This window comes from Schistocerca americana, chromosome X, assembly GCF_021461395.2.
Source record: "Schistocerca americana isolate TAMUIC-IGC-003095 chromosome X, iqSchAmer2.1, whole genome shotgun sequence".
NCBI lineage: Eukaryota > Metazoa > Arthropoda > Insecta > Orthoptera > Acrididae > Schistocerca > Schistocerca americana.
In genome coordinates, this window is record NC_060130.1 from 481,488,476 (window position 1) to 481,515,061 (window position 26,586).

The window sequence follows — 26,586 nt, forward strand, 5'->3', positions numbered from 1 at the left end:
TAAACCTAACTAACCTAAGGACACCACAAACATCCATGCCCGAGGCAAGATTCGAACGCGCGACCGTAGCGGTCGCGCGGTTCCAGACTGAAGCGCCTAGAACCGCCCGGCCACACCGGCCGGCTTTTAGGAGGTATCCAATGAATTTTGTCACCTCATTGTATGTGAGACGGCTGGTTAGCGTTTCTCCAATGGCAGCACTCCCACCCCAGATAGCGTGACAGGCTAGAGAGGGCCGGCGTTGGCATTGGGCAGCAATGACATCATTTGCTCCGATTTTCTTGTCAACTCAGCTCTTCCAGAAGCCCTGCTGGAGCTGTAAGATGTGACAGCTTGGACTTTCAGGGATACTGGTTACCGTATTATGCAGTGTCAGATTAATGAATGATAGTTCTTCTGTCGTAAATACATTCTATTGTCAGCAGCACCCAGTCTTCAGTCTGGCGCTTCTCCCACTACGTCGCTGCTCTGATTGGCGCAGGAACGATTCCTCGCCCCAGAGAATCTGTGGCGCAAAAGAAGAAAGGAATATTATGGTTTTACGTTCCGTCGACAGCGAGGCCATTCTAGAGACTGTGTTCATGCTCGGATCACGAGAGGTTGGGAAAGGATATCGGCCGCACCATCGTCAAAGGAACAATCCCGGCATTTGCTTGTAACGCTTTGGGGAAACTACGGAAAACAAAATCTGGGTGGCCGGATGGGGATTAGAACTGTCGTCTTCTTAGAAATCCTACCGTGGAAAGGATATCTGTAGTTTAAAGTGGAATGTAAACCAAGTGAACAAGAAGATGAAAGACTATCATTCCGTTACTCTGATCAACAGCATTTTTGTGACATCGAATGTGATTGATTTTTCTTCGCATGCTTGTGTTGTAATCCAAAACGTAATTAGTTTGGCTAGAACTTTAGTTATTATACTGTGAATTAATTTTGTTACTGTCCGTCCCGATAGCTGAGTGGTCAGTGCGGCGGTCTGTCACGCCAAGGGTCCCGGGTTCGATTCCCGGCTGGGTCGGAGATTTTCTCCACTCAGGGACTGGGTGTTGTGTTGTCCTCATTATCATTTCATCATCATCAGCGGAAGACAACGGGAAACCACCAATGGAATCACTTCCCTAGACGCTCATGCGGTGGACCTCTCTGACGAGGCTTCCAGCATGACAAAACCTGCCGTAAGGCAGAATACAATTAAAAAAAATTGTTACTCTGCACATGTAACTGGGCAAATCAACGAATTGTGTACAAGGAATTATCATATATGACATTAATTATGAAAATATATGTACAGCGCATAATGTGGCATTATCAAGTAACTAAGGGAGAGTATAAGATACGTAATTATTATAAATTAATCCACGGGTATACTGTCGGTTGTTGCGTGCGAAGAACGCAATATTTCGGCAATCGGCCCTGTCACCGTCACCAGCGCACCTGACAATGGAGGCACTGTCGACAGTCGACATATTGCGCTCTTTGGACACCAGCAACAACCAGTACATCCATAGATCATATTGTTTTGAAGTACGACGGGAGAAACTGGAGAGCCGCTTATGAAACTAATCAATTTTAACGTACAGATTCCCCAAAATCGCTCCAGAAAGAATTGGTTCCTCTGCAGGCGTCGTGTATACACGTATTGTCTAGCGACTAGGCTCTGCGTTGAAAAAACGCCGTCTGCAGGTACGTGTGGCAGGGCGTTAGGAAAACCAACTTTAAAGCCGTAAGATAATGTAATTTTCGCTTTATCTGGCCGACGTAATGCCAGTTTCACTCCTGACACTACGGAAGGCGATGCCAAGTATGAGTTTCACTGCGTTGTACACTTGTACTTACCCGGCCATATTTGCCCGTAGTCGAAGTGGGCGCCAGATTCGTATTCAGGTGGATGGCGATCCAAACACTGTTTCGGACGTTCTGATTTAGGATGTCCGCAGTTACCCTAAATCGCATAAGGCAAATGCCGGTACACTCCCTTTGAAAGGACACGGGCAAGTTGTTTCGCTAACTGGTGTATTTGCTCCGTCTCTAACGATCTGGTCGCGATAAGATTGTAAATCTTAATCTTACGTCCTTTTATATCCGTCATCTCATAGAGGACGTAGTAATGGTTGCTGGTACGGAGATTCATAACATTTTATCAAGTGGTTACTTGAAAATTACCAAGTTTGTGTTCTTTTTAGAAGCACTAAATTTTTTTAACTACGGAGATAACATTTTCCAGTTAGCTGTTACTTCCGTTGAAAATTCCGTCCTGAAAACCAATGTTGGCTGCCAGTATAATTGTAGACACCATTAAAGGTACTGTGAATTATGGTGGGTTTTCATGTAAATGTTGTAAATTAAGTACCTGATGTACGTAAGACACTGTAGGCATTTTCTGCTACACTCTGGAGAAATTAATTTAACGGTTCTGTTTCAAGCTGAAATATTGTAAACTAAATACTCCAGCAGCAGAGAATTTTTAAATATTTTCATAAAGCACACATTTCGTAAATATATGCACTTTAAGACCATTACAAACAGGTCTATAATGATTCATTCTGTTTATTTTTACAGGAAAAGTGATAATCTATTCAGATAAGAGTATTGCATGAGACGAGATAGCTTAATTGGGAAGCAGTACGTGATTTTAAGCTATTTACGGGACGTGTTTGGTCCCATTTGACGTGGAGAAAGAATTGAAAGTTGGAGTCTCATGTTGATTCGCTAGTTAAGTCGTGAACGGAAATGCCTTGGGGCTCAGATGCTTTCTTATTCAGCGAGGCTAGGGCGAAGGCAGTGGTCTCGTGTTGGCTGTAGATGAATTTCTGTTGCTCGGGCTCTCTGCGTCAGTGAACATTGTAGCAGCACGGGACTCAGAACCGTGTAATGTCTGTATTGGATTTTCTTTATTCCACCATATTTCATGAAGTGTCACTACCGTATAGCTTTATATTTGTTGAAGGCTCGATTTCACGAAAAATCTCTGCTAGTAATGTAGTATTGCGAATCCAACATTAAACGTTTTTCCCATTGTATGCTGTCCACTGTGTGCTCACGTGGTAAGTGAAATGATCTTATGACCGACTTATTTAACGTAAGATGAATAATTTGTCACCGAATTTTTCGCTTTCAATGCAATCAAACGACTTGAACGACGTAAACTTTCATTTTTCTGTGCAGTGACTACACATTTACGACGGTCTGGCTGTGAGAATCGTTGTTTTAAACACTTTTTATGCAAAATTTGTTTTTTGTTAGGATTACATTATGAATCGCTTCTACCATAATTTATTTGTAGTTTGACTTTCGTTACTTCAGGTGGTACATAGTAAACTGAAAATTGATACTGATGATTTCGGAGCAGCTACAGTGAGAAATGTTGTGCAATGCGTTTGAACGGTCTGTTTTTATTAACTACCCTGGCTGCGCTTCAGTTAGCAAATAGAGTAAAGCTAAACAGTTTAAATAAATTATCCAGCCCTGCCATGCCACCTACTATCTACACTCACGCTCATAAATTAATGATAATGCTGATACATGGTGAAACAACGCTCTGGTGGGCGGTTTGCAGGTTTAAATCACCTCGGGGTATGACTTTGCGGTGCATTTGACCTGCGGTCGTCGCACGGTGGTACTGGCAGCAGTCCACATACGCGGAGGTGTGTTGGTGCATGTCAGAGTATGGTGCAGCGAGTAAGTGTGCAGACGCTTTCACGTGCTAATGGTGACTGTGTGTTGAAAATGGCTCAAAGAACACATATTGATGGCGTTATGAGGGGTATAATACTAGGGCGACTGGATGCTGGTCAAACACAGCAGGTCGTAGCACGGGCCCTCCGTGTGCCACAAAGTGTGATCTCAAGATTATGGCAACGATTCCAGCAGACAGGAAACGTATCCAGGCGCTACAGTACGGGACGTCCACGGTGTACAACACCACAAGAAGACCGATATCTCACCATCAGTGCCCGCAGACGGCCACGGAGTACTGCAGGTAGCCTTGCTCGGGACCTTACCGCAGCCACTGGGGCAGTTGTCTCCAGACACACAGTCTGTAAACGATTGAGCAGACATGGTTTACTCGCCCGGAGAACTGCAAGGTGCATTCCACTGACCCCTGGTCACAGGAGAGCCTGGTGTCATGAACACAGTACATGGTCATTGGAACAGTGGTACCAGGTTATGTTTAAGGACAGGTCCAGGTATAGTCTGGACAATAATTCTCGTCGAGTTTTCATCTGGCGTGAACCAGGAACCAGATACCAACCCCTTAATGTCCCTGAAAGGGACCTGTATGGAGGTCGTGGTTTGATGGTGTGGGGTGGGATTATGATTGGTGCACGTACACCCCGCATGTCTTTGACAGAGGAACTGTAACAGATCAGGTGTATCGGGACGTCATTTTGCACCAGTATGTCCTCCTTCTCAGGGGTGCAGTGGGTCCCACCATCCTCCAGATGGATGATAGCGCACGGCCTCACCGAGCTGCCATCATGGAGGAGTACCTTGAAACAGAAGGTATCAGGCGCATGGAGTGGCCTACCTGTTCTCCAGACCTAAACCCCATCGAGCACGTCCGGGATGCTCTCGGTCGACGTATCGCTGCACGTCTTCAAACCCCTAGGACACTTCAGGAGCTCCGACAGGCACTGGTACAAGAATGGAAGGCTATACCCCAGCAGCTGCTCGACCGCCTGATCCAGAGTATGCCAACCCGTTGTGCGGACTGTGTACGTGTGCATAGTGACCACATCCCATATTGATGTCGGGGCACATGCGCTGGAAACAGTGGCGATTTGTAGCACATGTGTTTCGGAACTTACAGATCTGTGTCGCGTGTGTTCCCTATGTGCCTATGCAATTAGCGCAAGTTTTGTGTAGTGCCACGTTGTGTGGCACCACATTCTGCAATTATCCTTACTTTATGAGCATGAGTATAAATAAAAATTAAGACGTAGGAAAAATATCACTGACAAATAGGTTTCCAGACTACAGTGGAACACAAGTAGATTCAGAGACAAGTGGAAGATGTGGTATCTATATCACAGCGAGTTATTATTACGCTCATGTCTATAGGAGACACGTTTCAATACTTATGATGTGCCTCCAGTAAACTGATACAATCCGTAACTTTCGATGTTATCACCAGATTGTAAACAGTTGATGGTATGTGCACCAAAAAGCCACCATACATTCTTTGTAACTGGCCCTTCACTACGTTTTTGACTGAAAAACTGTCAGTTAGTTGCACAGTAAAACAACCCGATAACTTCTGTCCTCGGATGATTTTTATACGAACAGCGTGCTGTAGGTTTCGGCTGACACTTGTCCCAGGGTCTGAGCAGTCGATAAATTCATCTCATTGGTCGTTTGGATATAGGGCACAGCGGGAACTTCAGCACTACGTGATCTTTTATTATGGTCTCTTGTAATCTTACTCAGTATTCTGTGTTTGGCATCTTATACCAGTGGGCACTGCCCGACTTAGATTTCTCTCCTGGCACTGGGCAGTGCCCTAAAGAAAGTTGCTTGGATTTGAACAAATTAAGGCAAACTGTATGTTGTACAACCAACTAGCTCTTTTTCAAATATGCGACAACGTCAGTGGATTTGGAAATTTGGAAATTTATGGTAAGGCCTTATGGAGACCAAACTGCTAAGGTCATCGGTCCCTAAGCTTACACACTATTTATTCTAACTAACTTACGCTAAGGACAACACACACACCCATGCCCGAGGGAGGACTCGAACCTCTGACGGGAGGAGCCGCGCGGACCGTGACAAGACGCCCATGACCGCGCGGCTACCCCGCGCAGCGTCAGTGGATGAGAGGGTCATTATTACCAATATGATCCGCTCGAGCGTCTAACCCAGAAATTTGAGATCAACAACAAAAGCAGCCTGCTCCCCCAACGGGTTAGTAATGCCACTCCCAAATTGGGGCATCTATATATATACTCCTCATGCCACTGTGAAGCGTAGGGCTTTCTCCCGTTACTTTCCCATACGGAGCGCGGAAGAATTTCTGTTCACATGTCTCTGTGCGTGCTGTAATTAAATTAATCTTGACCTCTCGACCCCTACGACAGCGATACGTCTGGGTTGTCGTGTGTTCCTAGAACCATCATTTAAAGACGGTTCTTGAAACATTGTAAGCGGTCTTTCTCAGGGTACTTTATCAATCTTCAACAGTGTCTTAATTCAGTTCTTTCAGCATGTCCGTGAAACTATCCAACAGGTTAAACAATCTTCTGACTATTCGTGCTGCCACACTCTATATACGTTCAATACCCCCGGTTTGCCCTGTCTGTTACAGGTCCTACACACTTGCACAATATCCTAGGATGGGTCGCACGAGTGTTTTGTAGCCAGTCTCGTTAGTAGATCTTTGCATTTCCCTAGTATTCTACCAATAAACCGAAGTCGACCACCGGCTTTACCTACGAGTGAGCATATGTGATCGTTCCATTTCATACACTCCTGGAAATTGAAATAAGAACACCGTGAATTCATTGTCCCAAAGAGGGGAAACTTTATTGACACATTCCTGGGGTCAGATACATCACATGATCACACTGACAGAACCACAGGCACATAGGCACAGGCAACAGAGCATGCACAATGTCGGCACTAGTACAGTGTATATCCACCTTTCGCAGCAATGCAGGCTGCTATTCTCCCATGGAGACGATCGTAGAGATGCTGGATGTAGTCCTGTGGAACGGCTTGCCATGCCATTTCCACCTGGCGCCTCAGTTGGACCAGCGTTCGTGCTGGACGTGCAGACCGCGTGAGACGACGCTTCATCCAGTCCCAAACATGCTCAATGGGGGACAGATCCGGAGATCTTGCTGGCCAGGGTAGTTGACTTACACCTTCTAGAGCACGTTGGGTGGCACGGGATACATGCGGACGTGCATTGTCCTGTTGGAACAGCAAGTTCCCTTGCCGGTGTAGGAATGGTAGAACGATGGGTTCGATGACGGTTTGGATGTACCGTGCACTATTCAGTGTCCCCTCGACGATCACCAGTGGTGTACGGCCAGTGTAGGAGATCGCTCCCCACACCATGATGCCGGGTGTTGGCCCTGTGTGCCTCGGTCGTATGCAGTCCTGATTGTGGCGCTCACCTGCACGGCGCCAAACACGCATACGACCATCATTGGCACCAAGGCAGAAGCGACTCTCATCGCTGAAGACGACACGTCTCCATTCGTCCCTCCATTCACGCCTGTCGCGACACCACTGGAGGCGGGCTGCACGATGTTGGGGCGTGAGCGGAAGACGGCCTAACGGTGTGCGGGACCGTAGCCCAGCTTCATGGAGACGGTTGCGAATGGTCCTCGCCGATACCCCAGGAGCAACAGTGTCCCTAATTTGCTGGGAAGTGGCTGTGCGGTCCCCTACGGCACTGCGTAGGATCCTACGGTCTTGGCGTGCATCCGTGCGTCGCTGCGGTCTGGTCCCAGGTCGACGGGCACGTGCACCTTCCGCCGACCACTGGCGACAACATCGATGTACTGTGGAGACCTCACACCCCACGTGTTGAGCAATACGGCGGTACGTCCACCCGGCCTCCCGCATGCCCACTATACGCCCTCGCTCAAAGTCCGTCAACTGCACATACGGTTCACGTCCACGCTGTCGCGGCATGCTACCAGTGTTAAAGACTGCGGTGGAGCTCCGTATGCCACGGCAAACTGGCTGACACTGACGGCGGCGGTGCACAAATGCTGCGCAGCTAGCGCCATTCGACGGCCAACACCGCGGTTCCTGGTGTGTCCGCTGTGCCGTGCGTGTGATCATTGCTTGTACAGCCCTCTCGCAGTGTCCGGAGCAAGTATGGTGGGTCTGACACACCGGTGTCAATGTGTTCTTTTTTCCATTTCCAGGAGTGTACATCTAAAAAGTGTAACTGACCTATAACTAAAAAATTTACATTCACCCTTTTCAATATGTGAATAATACTCTGAAGTGTCTGTTACTCGTGATAGATACGGCCACTATGGGATCCATTAGAGCGTCCCGCAAAACCTTACGTGGAGGACAAAAATAGATCCACCTTGTCCTTTTCCTTTTTATCTGGGTAACCGGACTTTAAAACTGGATATGTTATTTCAGTGCCTCTACATAACCCTCTGACTGACCACATCTGCCCTATAAAGTGGCGCCTTCACCAAATGCGTAGGGAAGACCTTGCAGCAGGTGGTCAACCTCCCCCTCATCTTGATCACAGATTGCAACTTGCTCATTAGCCTCTTTTCGAATATTGTATCTTAACCCAGCTTGGGTCTGATACTCAACAGCTTTTATTACGAAGACTTAATAAGAGCGCTTTTTGTTATCGAAGAGGACTACAATGCTACTTGGAGGGACAATATTATCGAAGGGCTCTATGGTTTGCGTTTCCGAAGATGTCTTTTTTTTTATAGTGACCATGTTATACCCATACCATTTCAGCTATCGAGTTTATGTGGAAAGTCTGAACACATTGTTTAGAACAAAAGAATGGCACCCGTGAAACTAACGTTTAAAGCGTGATCCTGCGGGTATTGCCGTAATGTGAAGGCCCAGGCTGAGCACTCCTTACTCATAGATAACTTTTCAGTTGCAAACTCCTCTACTAAACTCAACTTCACATTTGAAAAATAATTTAGGTTTCTGTACGTAACGTAGAGCGAAACATAGCTTACCTGGTCGCCATGTCAGAGGGATCCGGGACCATGATCTCTCAAAGTACCGAATACTTGACATTATGTCATCCGAAGGCATTGTAGTGCAAGCGAAAATGTCTGTTGTGTCTTCATAGCGTTTTGTACGATTCAATCCCGTTTATGTATTGTAAATAACGCTTTAGACAGGTATATACAGAGAGAAGTTGTGAGGCATGGAAAAGGCGCCTCCCGCTGGAGGTTCGAGTCCTCCTACGGGCATGAGTGTATGTGTTGTTCTTAGCATAAGTTAATTTAATTTAGTTTTATTAGTATGTAAGAATAGGGACCGATGACCTCAGCAGTTGGTTCCCTAAGAAATTCACACACATTTGAACAGGCATTGAAAAAATCCTCGGTGATTCGACAGCCATGTTAGAAAGCTGCTAAGAAAGCAAAGAGAGGTTCATTGCAAATTTGAAAGTAGCTAAAGCCTCACAGAAAAAAATAAATAAAATGGAAGCCAATATTATCGAAAGAAGAGCCATGCGTGGTGAAACGTTCAACAAAATCGAAAGTAAAGTTCTGTCTACCGACTTCACAGAAAATCCTAAGAAGTTTTGGTAAAATTTGGAAATTTGTGGTAAGGTCTTATGGGACCAAACTGCTGAAGTCATCGGTCCCTAAGCTTACACACTACTAAATCTAACTTAAACTAACTTATGCTAAGGAAAACACATACACCCATGCCCGAGGGAGGACTCGAACCTCCGACGGGGGGAACCGCGCGGATCGTGGCAAGGCGCCCAGATTGCTCGGCCACCCCGCGCTGTGAAGTTTTTCGGTCCTGCGTTAAGTAAGTTAACGGATCGAAGCCATCTGTCAAGATATTGTGGGAGCATTATGGTACTAAAACGGAGAACGGCACAGAAAAGGCCGAAATAATAAACTTCTTTTTCCAACACTGTTTCACGGAGGCAGATCGCACTGCAGAGCCTCCTTTAAATTGTCGCTCGAACGACGAAGTCACTGATATCGAAGTAGGTGACCATGGGATAGAAAAGCAACTGAAATCGCTCAATAGGAGGAAGGCCACTGGACCTGACGAGATACCAATATGATTCTACGTAGAGTATCCAAAGATACTCTTCTAGCAGCTGTGTACTGTAGCTTTTTGGAGGTGTGAAGCATTGCTGATAATTAGAATAAAGCACATGTAATTTATGTTTTGTTTTCAAGATGGGTCGACGAACAGACACACGCAACTATAGGCCTGCATCTCTGACGTCGGCCAGTTGTATAATTTTGGAACATGTTTTATGCTCGCGTATTATGACAGTTCTAGAGACCGAAAATCTCCTCTTTAGGAACCAAAATGGGTTTCGAAAATAATGTTAGTGTGAAACCCATCTCGCTGTTCATCCAAGAGACCCAGAAGGCGGTAGATATCGGCTCCCAGATAATAGGAGCGTACGGAATACCAGACGAACTGTATGATTGGATTGAAGACATCGTAACACAGCATATCGTTCTCAATAGAGAGAGAGAGAGAGAGAGAGAGAGAGAGAGAGAGAGAGAGAGAGAGAGGTCTTCATACGTAAAACTGACTTCATTACGTAGTTGGCAACATCGTAAGTTCCATGAAGCTTTTCGTATGTGATACTGTTGTATACAGAGAGGTCGCACCGCTAGAACATTGTAGCGAAATGTAGGATGATCTACAGAGTATCGACGCTTGGTATAGGGAGTGGTAACTGAACCCTAACACAAACGTATGGTAAAGTATTGCACATAAATTGACAGAAACATCCATTACTGTATGACTACACGATGGCAGAACATTCAAAATATCTACGAGTATGTGTACAGAGCTGTTTAGAGAGGTACGATCAGATAAAACTAATCGCAGGAAAATCAGGTAGCAGAGTCAGATTCATAGGAAGAATGCTCAGGAAATTTAATCCATCAACTAAGGAAGTAGATTAACAAAACACTCGTTCGACCAATACTTGAATGTGCTCGTCAGTGTGGGATCTGTACCAGATAGGGTTGATAAAGAGAATAGAGAAGATCCAAAGAAAAGCAGCACGTTTTGTTACAGACTCATTTACTAAGTACGAAAGTGTCAGAGGGATCACAGCCAAATTCAGTGGCAAGGGAGGCGCTCTGCATCACGGTATGGTTTCCTGTTCAAGCTCCGAGAGTATACGTTCCTAGAAGAGCCAGCAAACTTAATGCTTCCTCCTACTATGTCTAGCGGAAAGACCATGAGGATAAAATTGGAGAGATTAGATTACACCCTGAGACCTAACGCCAATCGTTATTCACGAAAACTACACTGACGGAAATTAATCGCAACACCAAGAAGGAGTCGTGGGACATAAACAATATTTGGTATGCGTGTTTCTACATCTGAAAGACGATATCTCTTCAGATTTCGGGCCAGTCACGTAAGAGTGGCCCTAGTAACGCCACTATGAGGCTGCAAATCAGGTTTTCTTTAAATACACGTTGTAACTGTCGTGAGCGTCAGTTGCCGTTGAGACTAGACGTGTTGAGTTGAAATTAGTCAAGAATGCCTTTAAGGAGACAAATACACGATTATCAGCAGTTCACTGAGTTTGAACGAGGTCGTGTAAATAGGGCTACGAGAAGCTGGATGTTCCTTCTGCGATTCTGCAGAAGGACTTGGCAGGAATGTAGCCACTGTACACGATTGCTGGCAGCGGTGCTCTCAAGAATGTGCGATCTCAAGAAGACCGAGGCTCCGGACAGCCACATGGCACTACCAAGATGGGAGACCATCGTGTTCGGCTTATGGCACTAGCGCATCGTACTGCATCTAGCAGCAATTTCAGCAGCAGTTGGAAGCACAGTGACCCAACGAACTGTTGCGAATCGGTTATTTCAAGGACAGTTCCGAGACAGACGCCCTGTAGCGTGCACTCCATTGACCTCCAACCACAGCCATTTGTGACTTCAGTGGTGTCAAGCGAGAGCTCATTTTAGGGCAAGGTTGAGGTCTATTGTGTTTTCTGATGAAAGCTGCTTCTGCCTCGGTACTAGTGCTTGCTTTATGTTGGTTAGGAGGCGGCCAGTTAAGGGCCTGCAACCAACCTGTCTGCATGCTACACACACTTATAATTACGGTCTGCGGCGCGATTTCGTATGACAGCAGGAGCGCTCCCGTAGTTATCCCAAGCACCCTGACTACAAAATTGTACGTCAGTCTGGAGATTCCACGTGTTGTGCTGGGATGCCTGAGCAACATTCCAGGGGGTGTTTTCCAACAGGATAACGCTTACCCCCATACTACTGTTGTTGCCAACGTGCTCTACAGCGTGTCGACATGTCGCACTGGCCTGCTCGATCATCAGATCTGCCTCTAATCGATAACACATGGGACATCATCGTACGAAAAATCCAACATCACCCTTAACCAGCATTTCACTGTATTGACCAACCAAATGCAATGAGCATGGAAACCCCATCCCACAAAATCACATGTGGCATCTTTGCAATAGAATGCATGCACGTTTGCGTGCTCACATTCAATATTATGGCGGTTGCACCGGTTATTAATGTATCAGTATTTCACATTTTCATTGGCTTATTTCGCGCTTACATAAACCTGTGATCTTGCAATCTTACTCACTTAAATATGTTACCTAGACAAACGTATTCTGGAAATTTCATTACTCTGCATTAATTATTTTTGGGTGTTGTGATTCTTTTTCCGTCATCGAATTCGAGACTGAAACAGGAAATGGGATGAAGTGACAGTGGTTCACAATATACCCTCCGCCACATATCGCAAGGTGGCTTGCGAAGTACATATGTAGATGTAGATTTATGGTGTATGTATAGAGTGTTATCACCTAAGACTTGCACCGCAAATATTGTTGATTTGGAAAGTGCTACTGAGGTGCAGTTTTCACAGGATGGATTGGCAGTATGAGACACGTATTATTAGCCAATAAACACGCCGTAATAATATTTAGAAATTGTGTTTTTGTACAGACATACACTTTTTAATTGAAAAAACGCCTCTTGACATTAACGAGCTAAAAGCAGGGGAAATTATGTCAGTGGTGTTTGTTGCAAGATTGTAGTGCGAGTAGCTTGGCAGACACCGTATTTTGAAGTTTCCTCACGGACACTTGTACCATTCCTATGGGAACACACACTACAGAATAACATAAGTACAGACATTAGTTATGGGGATTCTAACAAGTAACGAGACAATGTACCATCAAAGGTGGTGTTAAAAATGACCAACCTCAGGCAATACACGCTTCCAGTCTGGTATGGAAGGACTGCTGCACACATATGTCAGCGTAGGCTGCAGTAATATGTCGTTGCATATCATCGGGTGTAATTGATATGTCTTTCTATACAGCATCTTTCAGCTTTCTCCACAGAAATAAAATTCATAGGCGTCGGTTTCGGGGAACGGACCAGCCAAGGTACAGGTCCCCTGCGTCCAATCCAACGATTTCGGAACAGTTCGTGAAGACGTGCTGTAGTACGTCGTGTACTATAAGCTGGACAACCATCATGTTGGTACCACACGTTCCTCCTAGTATGCAGAGGAATGTCTTTTAGCATCGGTGGAGGATAGTCTGTTGGGAGGCTGCGATACTTCGGTGCGTTCAGTGTTCCGCCTATGAAAAACTGACCTGTGAACTCATGATTCACTATCCCACACCACACGTTTACACTTCACGCACGCTGACGTTCTACTTGACGAAGCCAATAGAGATTGTCAGCAGACCAATAGCGCATGTTTTAGCGGTTTACCTTGCCATAATTTGTAAATGTGGCTTCATCACTAAACAAGATACATGATACATCTGGAGCTTCCTGTCTTAAGGCCCATGTACAGAAGTTAACACGATTCTAATAATTATTTTCGTGGCGCTCTTGACGGAGAAAAAATGTGATAGGGTGGAAACTATGCCAACGGAGAATGCATAGGACACTTGCCTGACTCATGCCGCTTCCTCGTGCGACTGCACGGGAGCTAACGTGTGGATCAACTGCAACAGTAGCAAGAACATTAATTTCCCCCTCTTCTGTCGTCACCTTATTCTTTCTTTTACGTCGTCTAGGTGTTATACTACCACTTTCAAGTAACTGATTGAGGAGGTTGAGAAATAACCGCCGAGATGATTGACGTGTATGGAGATATCTTGCAGCATACATCGTACAAGAACGAGCTGCATTCATTCTACACACTCCAAACACCATAAGCATGTCGGCTTTTTCTGCATTGGTAAATCCCATCGGCCACTCACGACCTACCGCTTGGACTGTAACACACTAACGGAGAAAGTAGCAATGAAGTCGCAATGCACTCGAAGAAAACAAATATAACAACATCGTAACCAGCAACTACACAGGTTGAATGGCACAAACAATTGTCAATGTGAAAACACTTCAAAGTGCGATATCTCGTAAACGACTCTTACTAGAATCATGCAACGAACACCACTGACGTCGTAAGTCTCAATAGGCATTGTTCCATTTAAAAAGTGTATGTTTTGCAAAAAATACACTTTCTACATGTTATTACTATCTGTTTATTGTCGAACAATAAAAGCCCATGATTATCAACCGCTTCTATGAAAGCCATACATCAATAGCACTTTCATTTCCGCGATATCTGTGACGCAAGTTTTAGGTAATTCTTCACCTGTATAGACTTGCTCGTTCGGTGTAACTCGCAGGGTGCTAGCTTGCGACCGCACGAGATGAGCCAGATCCGGATCGAATCCACACGTGGACTAACGACCTTCGGTTAATACGCCTGCCAGACTGAGTATGGTATTTAGGCGGTATCCCACGCTCGTTTAGGCAAATTCTGGGCTGATCCCAAAATTCAGTCTCTGACAATAAGAAACACAAACAGTTAAAATACGATAACACGCAGAACAAAGGTATGACGCTTCACAGAATGATAGCACAGTCGATTTCCCTCTCTTAGGTTACATTGCCAACTGTGGTATCAGGAAGGGTCTACAGTTATAAGTTGAATAATAATATGAATTTTCCAAATCCTGAAGAAAGTGGACCCCTTCCTAGACAGAATAAACGCTTCGGAAAACAAGAAGAAAAAGGTTGTATTGATACAGAAAAGATAAATTCAGTCTATCATGAAGATATTAGACTGTTCGCTACCGCATTTAGGTTCAGCTCTGTTGCCAAGCTAGCTAGTCAGCAGTTTTCACAATGAACCAGATCCTTACAATGGAACTGGCATGAAAAATATACCCCTATCCAAATGATTCTGTGTACCACACCGGTGTTTCGAAGATTATCAGTGATCAGTGAGGCCCATCCGAAACGTTCTAGTTTAGTAAGCCTTCATTGTGATCATCCTAAAGAGTTTCAGAATTATTTCAGATCTGACTGTCAAGAAAGAATTCAAATTTACTTTTTGTGTAGATTCTATCATTTTTAGATAAACACCACGATCTTCACTGATGGTTCGGCGTAAGGAGTATTACGGGTTTTTTCAACAGTTGCTCTTGGCCGTGTTTATTTGTTTAGAATTCCTAACGAGTTTATGGTTTTTAGTGTTTCAGTCTCTACGATCACCTAACAAATCATAATGAGAAGAAAATGTCTCATCTGCTCTGACTAATTAGTGCTCTGAAGTGTTACATCAGAGAGAGAATATGATCCAAAGGGCTAAAGACTCACCTCTGTTCCCACAACATACGATGAATTGCTGTCCCTGGATAGACGAGGCAGGCAGACAGATACACCATTGAAAAGGGCCGGCACGTCACAACGTGCAGGCTGTGGACCCCAGCTCTTGGTGATTCTGGCATACCGAGCACCATGCGTGTAAGATGGCAGAGACTTATCTGACGCTAATTTGATAGAGTAACCATTGAATATTAGCATGATTTCTGTGTGTGTGTGTGTGTGTGTGTGTGTGTGTGTGTGTGTGTGTGTGTGTCTGCCTGCATGTTTGAGGGAGTAAGAGGAGAGCGGGGTGGAACGGGGTGCTCGCACGCTCGCGCGCTGTAAAATTGTGCAAAGTGGTGGTTTCTAGATTTCTGTCAACCTAAGGGTAATATCAATAACATTATTTCGGAAATACTCCTACAAAGGGAACACAGTCGTGCAGAAACCCGTCAGTTCGTCTAAATTATGCTACAGAGGTGCGCCAAAGGCCTAAAGAAGGAAGTAGTGGAGTACAGACTAAATTTAAGAGCCCTGTGTCATTTTGCGCCTATATTACTAAAGAAATCATCCATACCTGAAATGAAAATCATATAATTCATTATATGGAGTTATGTCAAGTAAATCACGTAACAATAACTATTTTAGATCTAATCTAATGGACAGTTAGATGACTTAAAAATTTTAGTTATACATAGGGAATATTCTCAAATAAATTTTATTAATATTGTGTTTTCTCTTTTATTGCAAAAACCAGGAAAAGGTGAGACATAGTGGTATCGATATGTGTGTAAAGTGCATGTACTGTGTGTTGGTTCGTTTGGAGATAGGGTGGCACTTTTCACAACCCGCATGTCACAGGCACGATCTATGACGTGCGGTTATTCATGTAAATAACGTATCTGTGCCATCTCTTTGCACGTGTGGAATGTCGGCATGCAATGAATTCTAATAAGGAACCCAGTAGAAATACTTCGAACTTTTATTTATTACTAAATACACCAGTGGAAAATGAGAAATGAACACCTCCAAATATGTGGAGACACCGTATCTGAATTAGGCGCTGACAGAAGGCAGTAAATGCAGTGCTCAGTAGCGACGTACCAATGATGCAACTGGATCGTTAGCTTGGGCCATCAGAAATCATTTGTTGGAAAATGAGATAAGAGGAAGAATGCCGCTCAGCAGGCTTTCTTCTCGGCGTGCTTATCGCTTGCGGTGTGTTTGCAAAAGGAGAAACGATGCAATTCTGCCTTGACTCCAATGATGCAAGTGCAGCCCCGATCAAGCAAGCAGCAGCTACCTGAAAGTATCAAACAGTCAGACGTACAAGACCAACTGTCGGCATCATAGTGTGGGCAACCAACAGAACCCTCTGATTTTCGTTAAGGAAACTCTCAACCGTTCAGCAAATACGATCGCTAGGCCTACAACTTCAGAGAGGAGTGTCCATCAACAAGATAGCGCCCTGTCAAACACTTCTAGCGTTTCTCAACGCGATTTCTAATATGTTAAACTCTTCTGGCTAGCGAGATCAGCAGATCTGTTCCCCACTGAGCTTATAAGCAGCGCGAGAGAATGCTTTCTGTCTCATTACTGGTCCCATCGCTTGACCAGAAGCTTGGATAGTAGGGCCTACCAGACGTCTCTGTGACCTTTTCTTTGCAGGACTGTTTTGTGCCTAGGAAACAAACTATTGAAGATGATCTGCCAGCGACTGTGTGATGGATAATGCTGAATGTACAGAAGCGTAATAACTCAGTTAATGTGCAAGCATTAGCGCACGATGTTCCTTTCTCATTTCCACTGTGTAAAGTACGCCTCGCTACATGGTGCTACATGGTGTATACCTACGTACTATTTGCGTGCACCATAGCAGCACTTTCCCTGGTGCTCTTCATGTTGCACTCTTTCATCCATTTCACATTTTACTTTAATTTATTTAATATATGAGGTAGTCTTCCTCAGACAGAAACATAAAAGTGTAAGTAGTACCAAAAATATAAATAGCAGTGCATTTTTTGTAACACCCACTGCATGAAACTTTCCCTGGCATGATACAGTCTGAGTTCTGCGGTATTAATTGTCCAATAAACGATGTATGTTGTTTATATATTATAAAATTGTTTGCATGGCTGTGAATCAGCGTTACCAGACAAAATGTTTGCGTTGTTGAAAATTTGTAGTTACAAACAACAACGTGATATGACTATCACGAGGAAAAAATACCACTGTGATTAAGCATTCTAGGAATCCCGTATTATCTTCGTATGTGTGAAACGAGGTAATTTTGAAACACTTGATAACTAGAATTGACTTTCCCATCGTATTTTATATTTCATACTAAAATTTCCTATTTTAAGTTGCCATTTGCATCCACGTACCCGAATTTTCGTCGTTTGTGTATACTTTCTGACAGAAGATAAAGTGAAAAAATGACCAGCTAAAAATAAATGCGATACATTAAAATAACTTAGGGATAACGTATGTTGTCGAGAACGTTACAAGACTGCATTCTCGTAAGTTACGTGAATATGCGGTAGGCCGGGAGAAGCTCAAGCTTCACGATGCCATAGGTGTTTCTTCAAATGATCTAAAGCGAACAATTTTTTCTACACTGTGTAATGTTATCTTTGCTGTTCTCTCTTCTCTTTATGTAGACTTTCAGCTTTTAGCATAGGAAAATGAAACTCAACGGTTGGTTGTTCTGAAACGAGTACGCACAACTCATTAGCTCTAGAATTCTCGATAATACTCTATATGCGAAACTGCTAAATACTGGTGTACACGTAAAAAGCACAAGTAATTCACTTTAGAAAACCCAAATTCCTACAGTTGACTACCTGACTGCACAAGTAAAACTTTCTAGAGTATTTTAAGGAAACCAGCCCCTCTTCCAATTCCCATATAATACAAACAATGCAGAATAGAATTTGAAAACAATGTTGCCAAATAATCGAGTTACTTGCCTTAATAGAAAGCAACAAACCTGCAGAGGTTTCCACTGCAGATAAGCTTTTGGCACATTATAGTCATTCTGTTCTCTGTTTACCCCCTTACCATCCCGAACTAAACGCTATAGAAATGGTATGAGCACTGGCAAAGAACTAGTTATTTTCAAGCTGGAGTACGTGTGGAAGCTAGCTAAGAAAAAATTTTCCTCCATTACTGAACAAGGATGGGCGGTAATTTGTAGATATGTGGAAAGTGTTGAGAAATCATATGCAGACCAGAAAAAATTGACAGACGAAATGGAAGAAATGGTTATCGAGTTACGTGCCAGCGATACTGAGGATACTAGCGATAACGGTGATGAATTCCGACTTTTCTGAAGACAGCGAATAAATGGAAGGCCTGTCGACAAAAAATTTTGAGCATTGTAGTACGTAAGGTCGTTCACTGCATTTTTTACCGTTTTAACAACGAACGATGCATTTTGTGATATCTCCTGTGCACTGTTTGATTTAGCACTGCTTCCAACTGATTCCTTGTTTAAGCCTGTAATGAAAAATTTTCTATTTGCAAGTTCAAGGGAAACATCATACTTCCTGCATGCCCATTAACAGTATTAACAAATCAGTCCTTATCCTGGATCCCAAAACTGTCACAGCAGCAACGAAATTTCTGCTAGCTGTCCTATTTCCCAGCTTATACAGTTGCGAAGGTATTTTTCCCACAGCTCATCAAACTGCTGCACTTTTTTTTCCTCTACCCTACTCTCTGCAGTTAAATGGGCGATTGGGCCAAGAAGTGATGATCACATCTCAGTTACCCGTCTGCGACGAATCTTTTTAGAAACTAACCGAAGCACCGGTGACAGTAGATCTTATTGGATGGTCACCATGGAAGTGTAAGTGTGCACGAGCTTCACTTAATATTTACAAAAAGTGTGAGCGTAGACTTTAGTTTAGGACAGCAGCGCTTGGCATTTCTCCCTACAGTACTTTGAGCGGCACCCCACCACTGCCGCTCTCTCTACGTTTCCCCAGCCGACTGCACATCTGTATTTTGCGCGCACTTTACCTGCTTCGCTGTTTACCACAGCCGAAACCAACTCCCAGTAGAGAAAGATCTGCAGAAACAAAGTGCGTTCTGGAAAACTGTGACCGTCGCCGACTTAAACACCATAAATCCGGTTTGGAATTCCCAACTAACTAATCGAAAAGGTAGAAACTGCTCGACCTCGAAGACTTATTAACAGTATCAATTTACGGATTCTAAAAGCTTACCGGTAGACCCGACATTCCAGCCGGATAAGCTAGGTATAGCTACAGAGGTGTCCAAAATTAATGCAACAGACGGAAGATTTGGCGAGGTTGTGTTTATTTTGCCACAAAACAGTATAAACAGGTGATAGTAAAGTAGAAACAATGTAAATAATGAAGAATGTAAACAATCTGCAACATACATAATGGCAAACAAAAATGTTCATTTTTTACAGCTTAACGGATTTACAAACACACACCCCTGAAAATACAGGGATCCTAATTCTGATGCCTGAGCTGTGACCTCATGTAAGCCTAGGAGTGGTTGCTTGTCATCCTGGAGCATCGGAACTCCCGGCAATGGCCGCCGAGCCAGACGGCCCTTGCTGTGACTGGGTGGCGCCTATGAGGAGAGCCCCTGATCGGAGTGGGTGGTATCAGGGCGGACGCTGTGCAAATGAAACGCATATGGGTCCAGAACTCTGACCGTTCTTCTACAGCCGTCTCTTTGAATGGAAAACGGCCTTCCCTTCTAAGGCTAGCCCCTGGGACGAGGGTCAGGCTCGTCGGCTAGGGGCGAAACCTTTCCCCCGCTATCTGGTTTGCACCAGGACTGATGGGGATACTTTCACTAAAACCAAACTTTATTTTTTGTGGAACACACTGAAGACAAGTTTGGCGAAGTGGACTCTCTGAGCAAGATGCGGTCGAGTTCGTTGTTGATCAAAACTGCTTCAGCTACCCAGTCCGCGACCCTTCATGCCTGTGACCATCTTCGCAAAAATTAACATAAACGGTCTTACTGGGAGAAAAGCGGAAGGCGGTTTCGATGATCCAAGAGTGGAAGCGATCGAGGCATCCTTGAAGACGTCGATCAAGAAGGCTGGTCCGTTGAGAGCTGTAGTAGATCGCAAAATCGTCCACAAAGAGGGAGCCCGAGACATCAGGAAGGTGACAATCCATAATTGGATTTATGGCAATGTCGAACAGTACAACACTTAGCACAGAGCCCTGGAGCACCCCGTTTTCTTGGGAGAAACTACGGGAGAGAGTAGTGTTCACCCGCACTTTAAATGTGCGCTCTGCCATAAATTCACGAAGAAAAAGGGGCAGCCGACCTCGAAATCCCCAAGACAACAGTGCGCAGAGGATGCCTGTCCTCCAACAGGTATCGTATGCTCTCTCCAGATCAAAAAATTTTGCTACTGTTTGGCGTTTCCGGAGAACATTGTTCATGATATAAGTGCAGAGAGCAACAAGATGGTCAACTGCAGAACGATGCTTTCGGAAACCGCATTGGGCAGGTATTGTAAGACTGTGGGACTCCAGTCACCAGGCTAAACGGCAATTCACCATACGCTCCAAAACCTTACATACACTACCCGCGAGAGAAATGGGGCGATAGCTAGAGGGGAGATGTTTGTCCTTTCCAGGTTTCGGAAGAGGAACTACAATAGATTCCCGCCATCGTCTGGGAAAAGTACTGTCGGCCCAAATTCGATTATAAAGGCGAAGGAGGTAACGCAGTCTATGGTATGATAAATGCAGCAACATTTGGATGTGGATACCATCCGGACCTGGGGCGGAAGACCGAGAAGAAGAGAGTGCATGTTGGAGATCCCGCATGGAGAAAACAGTATTATAGCTTTCGTGATTTTGAGAGGAGAAAGCAAGAGGTTGCACTTCCGCTGCACGTTTCTTCGGGAGAAACGCTGGCGGGTAATTTGAAGAGCTCGAAATCTCAGCAAAGTGTTGACCCAGTGGGTTAGAAATTGCTAACGTATCATGCGCGGCAGTGAGCCCAGAGACCGGGGAGAAACTAGGCGCGCCACATAACCGTCCAATCCGACTCCAAACTTCCGAGGAGGGAGTGAAGGTGTTAAATGAGCTATTAAAGAAGTCCCAGCTTGCCTTCTTCCTATCGCGGATGACGCGACGGCATCGCGCACGGAACTGCTTATAGCGGATACAGTCGGCCAAAGTAGGATGGTGCCTGAAAACGCGAAGAGCACGTCGTCGCTCACGTATTGCGTCACGGCGTGCCTCGTTCCACCAAGGAACTGGGGGGCGCCGGGGCAATTCGAAGGTGCGAGGTATTGAACATTCCGCAGCTGTAAGAATAACTTCTGTAATATGAGTGACCTCATCGTCGACGCTAGGAAAGTGACGGTCATCGAATGTCGCTAGAGACGAAAAAAGTGTCCAATCGGCTTGAGCAAACTTCCAGCGTCTCGGGTGCATATATGGCAGATGTGGCTGCAATCGAAGGACACATGGAAAGTGGTCACTCGAGTGTGTATCCGCAAGAGCGAACCGTTCGAAACGCCGAGCTAGCGGAACAGTACCGACCGAAAGGTCCAAGTGAGAGAAATTTGTCGTGGAGGCAGACCAAAATGTAGGGTCTCCAGTGTTGAAGCAAAGAAGATCCGCTTGGTGGAAGACGTCTATCAATAGTGAGCCGCGTGGACAAGGATGCAGAGATCCCCAAAGTGGGTGGTGGGCATTGAAGTCCCCAACCAGCACATAGGGGGGGGGGGGGGGGGGCGGAAGCTGACCAAGAAGATGAAGGGGATCAGCTCCTGCCATTGGTGTGGACGATGGAATGTAAACAGTACAAAGAGAGAAGGTGTATCCAGAAAGGGAAAGACGGACAGCGACAGCTTGGAACGAAGTGTTTAAGGGGATTGGGTGATAATGGAAAGTATCATGGAGAAGAATCATGAGTCCTCCATGTGCTGGAGTGCCTTCAACAGGAGGGAGATCAAATCGGACTGACTGAAAATGGGGGAAAACAAAGCGATCGTGGGGACGCAGCTTTGTTTCCTGAAGACAGAAGATGACTGGCGAGTAGGATCGTAAGAGGATCGCCAATTCATCCCGATTGGCTCGAATGCCGCGGATATTCCAGAGGATAATGGACATAGGGTGGACAGAAAATGGCAGAATATGACCAGGGTTGCCCTCAACTCAACGACTGCTCAGAACTTGCGACTGACAGTGTGGAACAGCCAAAGGCAGAAGATCCTGACCCATAGGTTGTTCGGGAGCAGCTCTTGCCACCAGCGATTGGCTGGTTGAGCGGCCGCCAGCAGTGCGCCTCGGCGACACAGAAGACGGCCGAGGGCGGTTACCGCCATGTGGTGCTGTAGATGAGACACGCCGTGGCGGGAAGGAGAGGAACTGGGTCTCGTATTAGCCTTCTTGGAAACAGGACGTTGAGATGAAGTAAGAACCGATGGTTGTGAAGTTGGGGTACGTAAAAAATCTTCACAAGTAGGCTCTTTTTTGGAAGTCTGGGTGTCTGATTTTGGGGCTCAAGATTTAGCAGAACCCGATTAAGGGTGAGCCATAGAGTGAGCAGGCGAGAGTGGGGAGGTTGAATGGGCGGTCTTTGCGCTGGTCGATCTGACAACCGTGGCACTAAAGGTGAGATCACAAGTCTGCGTGGCTGCCTCCTTTGTTGGCAGAGGAGGGGCAAGGACAGTGCTGTATTTACCTGTCTGAGGCACAGTGGACTTTCGACTGGCGAATAACTTTAGAGCAGCAAAGGTCGACACCTTTTACTTCACTCTAATTTCTTGACGTTCGTCTTTAAAAATGGGGCAATCTCTAGAGGAAGCAGCGTGGTCACCCATACAGTTGATCCAACGAGGGGATGGAGGTGGACAAGCACCCTCATGGGGATCCTTGCCACACGTAACACATTTGGCCGGATTGGAACAGGACTGGCTGGTATGATTGAAATGCTGACACCAATAACAACACGTAGGGTTTGGGATGTAAGGGTGAACGGAAATTATCTCACAGCTCACTTTTATGTTCGATGGGAGTTGAACTCTGTCAAATGTCAAGAAGACAGTACGGGTTGGAACGATGTTCATGTCAACCCTTTTCATGACTCGATGAACAGCCGTTACACCCTGGTCAGACAGGTAGTTTTGAATTTCCTCGTCGGACAATCCGTCGAGGGAGCGTGTATAAACGATCCCACGTGATGAATTTAAAGTGTGGTGCGGTTCCACCCGGACAGGGAAGGTGTGTAGCAGTGAAGTACACAGCAATTTTTGTGCCTGGAGGGCACTGACTGTTTCTAACAACAAGGTGCCATTTCATAATCGGGAACAAGACTTTACAGGACCTGCAATTGCGTCGACACCTTTCTGAATAATGAAAGGGTTGACCGTGGAGAAGTCTTGACCTTTGTCAGACCGAGAAACAACAAGGAACTGTGGCAACAATGGAAGAACTGTCCGTGGCTGAGACTCATTGAACTTACGCTTGTGAGCAGACATAGTAGATGATGAGGAAACCATTGCGGAAGTATCCCCCAGGATTACCGGCGTCTCTGGTGGCGCGCTCCTTCCTTGTGGGGGCCCTCTCTGAGGGCACTCCCGCCTTAGGTGATTGTTCACACCTCAGGTCACACCTCCCAATAAACGGACGGAGGGACCAATCGGCACTTTCGGAAGGTATCAGCTCGGGTAATCACCCCTCTCTGGGCCTGGCCATTACCAGAGGGTATGTACGTGTCCTATCTGTCTACCCAGGGCGGGGAATTACGCGTTACCCCGTCACCGGCTACGCATGGGAATGCGTGGGTCAGCCTTCAGACACACACAGGGAGGAAAAGAGAGAAAGGGACGAACAAAGAAAGGGAAAGGGAAAGGAAAGAAGAGAGGTCTCAAACGCCACAGCGGAGAAAAGGGTAAAGAGAAGAGGTAAGGAAAAGAGAAGGACAAAGGAAGGACAAAGACTTGCTAGCAGAGAAAGCGAAGAAGAGAGACTGTTGTACAGTTTCGATCGTCCGTCTCTGGACATAGGCACTAAACATACTCCCAGAGGGGGAGAAAGGGAAGGAAAGAGGCGGAGGTAAGGGGGGCGAAGATGGGGGATGGGGAAGGATGCAGAAAAGGAAGGTATGCACCCCAGAAAGGAAGGGGCCACATTAGCTCAGGGTCCCGTGCTTGCTACACACGTATCCACAAAAGAGTTGTGGACCACCTGGGGGGGACACGGGCGATGTAGGACGCAAGCAGCTGTTGTCGGCGGAATCGTAGGGGAGGGATTCCAGCTACTACTAGAAGGCTAGTCACCAGACTAGTGTGGAAGGCACCTGTCGCCATTCTGACGCCACAATGGAGAATCAGGTCGAGGATCTGCAATGTTGAAGGTGCTGCTGAGTCATACACCACACTCCCATAGTCGAGACGGGACTGGACTAAGGCCTTATAGAGCTGCAGGAGAGTTGTTCGTTCAGCCACCCAAACGGTGTGGCTGAGGCAGTGAAGGATGTTGAGTTGCCGCCAGCACCGTTGTTTAAGCTCACGAAGAGGAGGTGTCCAAGTGAGCTGAGCATCAAACAGCATGCCAAGGAAGCGATGCATCTCCGCAATGCGAAGGAGTTCATTAGCAAGGTAGAGCTCTGGATGGAGGTGGACTGTGCGACGACGACAGAAATGCATCACTCCGGTCTTGGAGGCTGAGAACTGAAAACCATGGTTGGAAGCCCAAAAATGTGCCTTATGGATAGCTCCCTGCAGCCGCCGTTCAGTGACACTGATGCTTGGGGAACTGTAATAAAGACAAAAGTCATCAGCATATAGAGAGGAACAGACCGATGAGCCCACCACAGCTGCAAGACCATTAATCACCACCAAAAAGAGGGGAGCACTGAGAACCGAGCCCTGCGGGACACTGTTCCCTTGAATATGAGCAGAGCTAAAATATGTGCCAACTCGATCTCGAAAGGAGCGATTCGAGAGGAAATTCCGTAGAAAAATCGGAAGTGGACCCCATAAGCCCCATTCGTGCAGCGTAGCAAGGAAATGATGGCGCCAGGTGGTATCGTACACCTTCCGAAGATCAAAGAAAACAGCAACTAGATGTTCTCGCCAAGTAAAAGCTGTACGAATAGCCGACTCTAGCGAGACTAAATTGTCGATCGCTGAGCGCCCTGACGGAAGCCCCCGTGTTGCTGGGCTAGGAGGCCCCGAGCTTCGAGGATCCACATGAGCTGCCGACTCACCATCTGTTCCAGGAGTTTGCACATAACGTTGGTAAGGCTGATAGGGCGATAGCTGTCAACCACCAGCGGATCTGCACCAGGTTTCAGCACTGGGATGGTAATGCAATCCTGCCAACGAGTTGGGAAAACGCCCTGCGTCCAGATGCGGTTAAACAGGGCGAGTAATGCACCCTGACAGTGCGCCAAGAGATGGCGAAGAAACTGGTTGTGAATTCGGTCTGGACCTGGAGAGGTATCAGGGCAAGCTGTAAGGGCACTTTGGAACTCCCATTCACTAAACGGGGTGTTGTATTGTTCCCAACGGTGCGTGCGAAACGACAACTGCATTTGCTCAGCCTGTTCTTTAATGGCGCGGAATTCTGCGCTGTAGCCTGCTGTCGCGGAAATAGGAGCGAAGTACTCTGCCAGATGTTCGGCGATGGTGATTGGGTCAGTACAAAGTGTACCCCGAAGAGAAAGGCAAGGGACAGACGCATGAGGGCGAAAGCCAAAAATGCGCCGAACCCGCGACCACACCTGAGATGGAGAGGTGCGAGAACCTACGGTGGCAACATATCGTTCCCATCAGTCCTGTTTGCTCCGCCGGATTACCCGCTGAGCCCGGGCCCGCAGCCGTTTAAAGGCAACCAGATTCTCTAAGGATTGATGACGCCGGTGTCGTTGCAGGGCTCGCCGGAGGTCCCGGATAGCTTCTGCAATCTCTGGTGTCCACCAGGGGCTGACGTACTCCTCAGGGTACTTGAAGAGCAGGGGACAGTTGCCTCAGCAACAGAAACAATAGCCATAGTGATCTCGTCCACTGCCAAATCAATGTCACCAGGAGGCAGAGCAATGGACATAGTAGCTGAGGTGTAGGCTGCCCAATCAGCTCCACGAAGAGACCATCGTGGCAGCTGGTCAGGGGGTTGGGATTGAAGAAGAGAAACCAGGATAGGAAAGTGGTCACTACCACAGAGGTCATCGTAGACCCTCCAACTGAGGTATGGAAGAAGACCTGGGCTACTAAGAGAGAGGTCAATAGCCGAGA

At 46.1% G+C, this 26,586-nt stretch overlaps 1 protein-coding gene across 1 annotated transcript in view; it reads left to right on the forward strand.

Annotated features, from left to right (window-relative positions):
- Positions 1–26,586, forward strand: part of LOC124555630 (calcium-dependent secretion activator-like) — a 1,496,314-nt gene that overhangs the window by 218,354 nt on the left and 1,251,374 nt on the right. Inside the window, exon 3 of the mRNA XM_047129606.1 lies at positions 16,087–16,092. Coding sequence (XP_046985562.1) covers positions 16,087–16,092 — 6 coding nt within the window. The remainder of the gene's footprint in view (positions 1–16,086; positions 16,093–26,586) is intronic.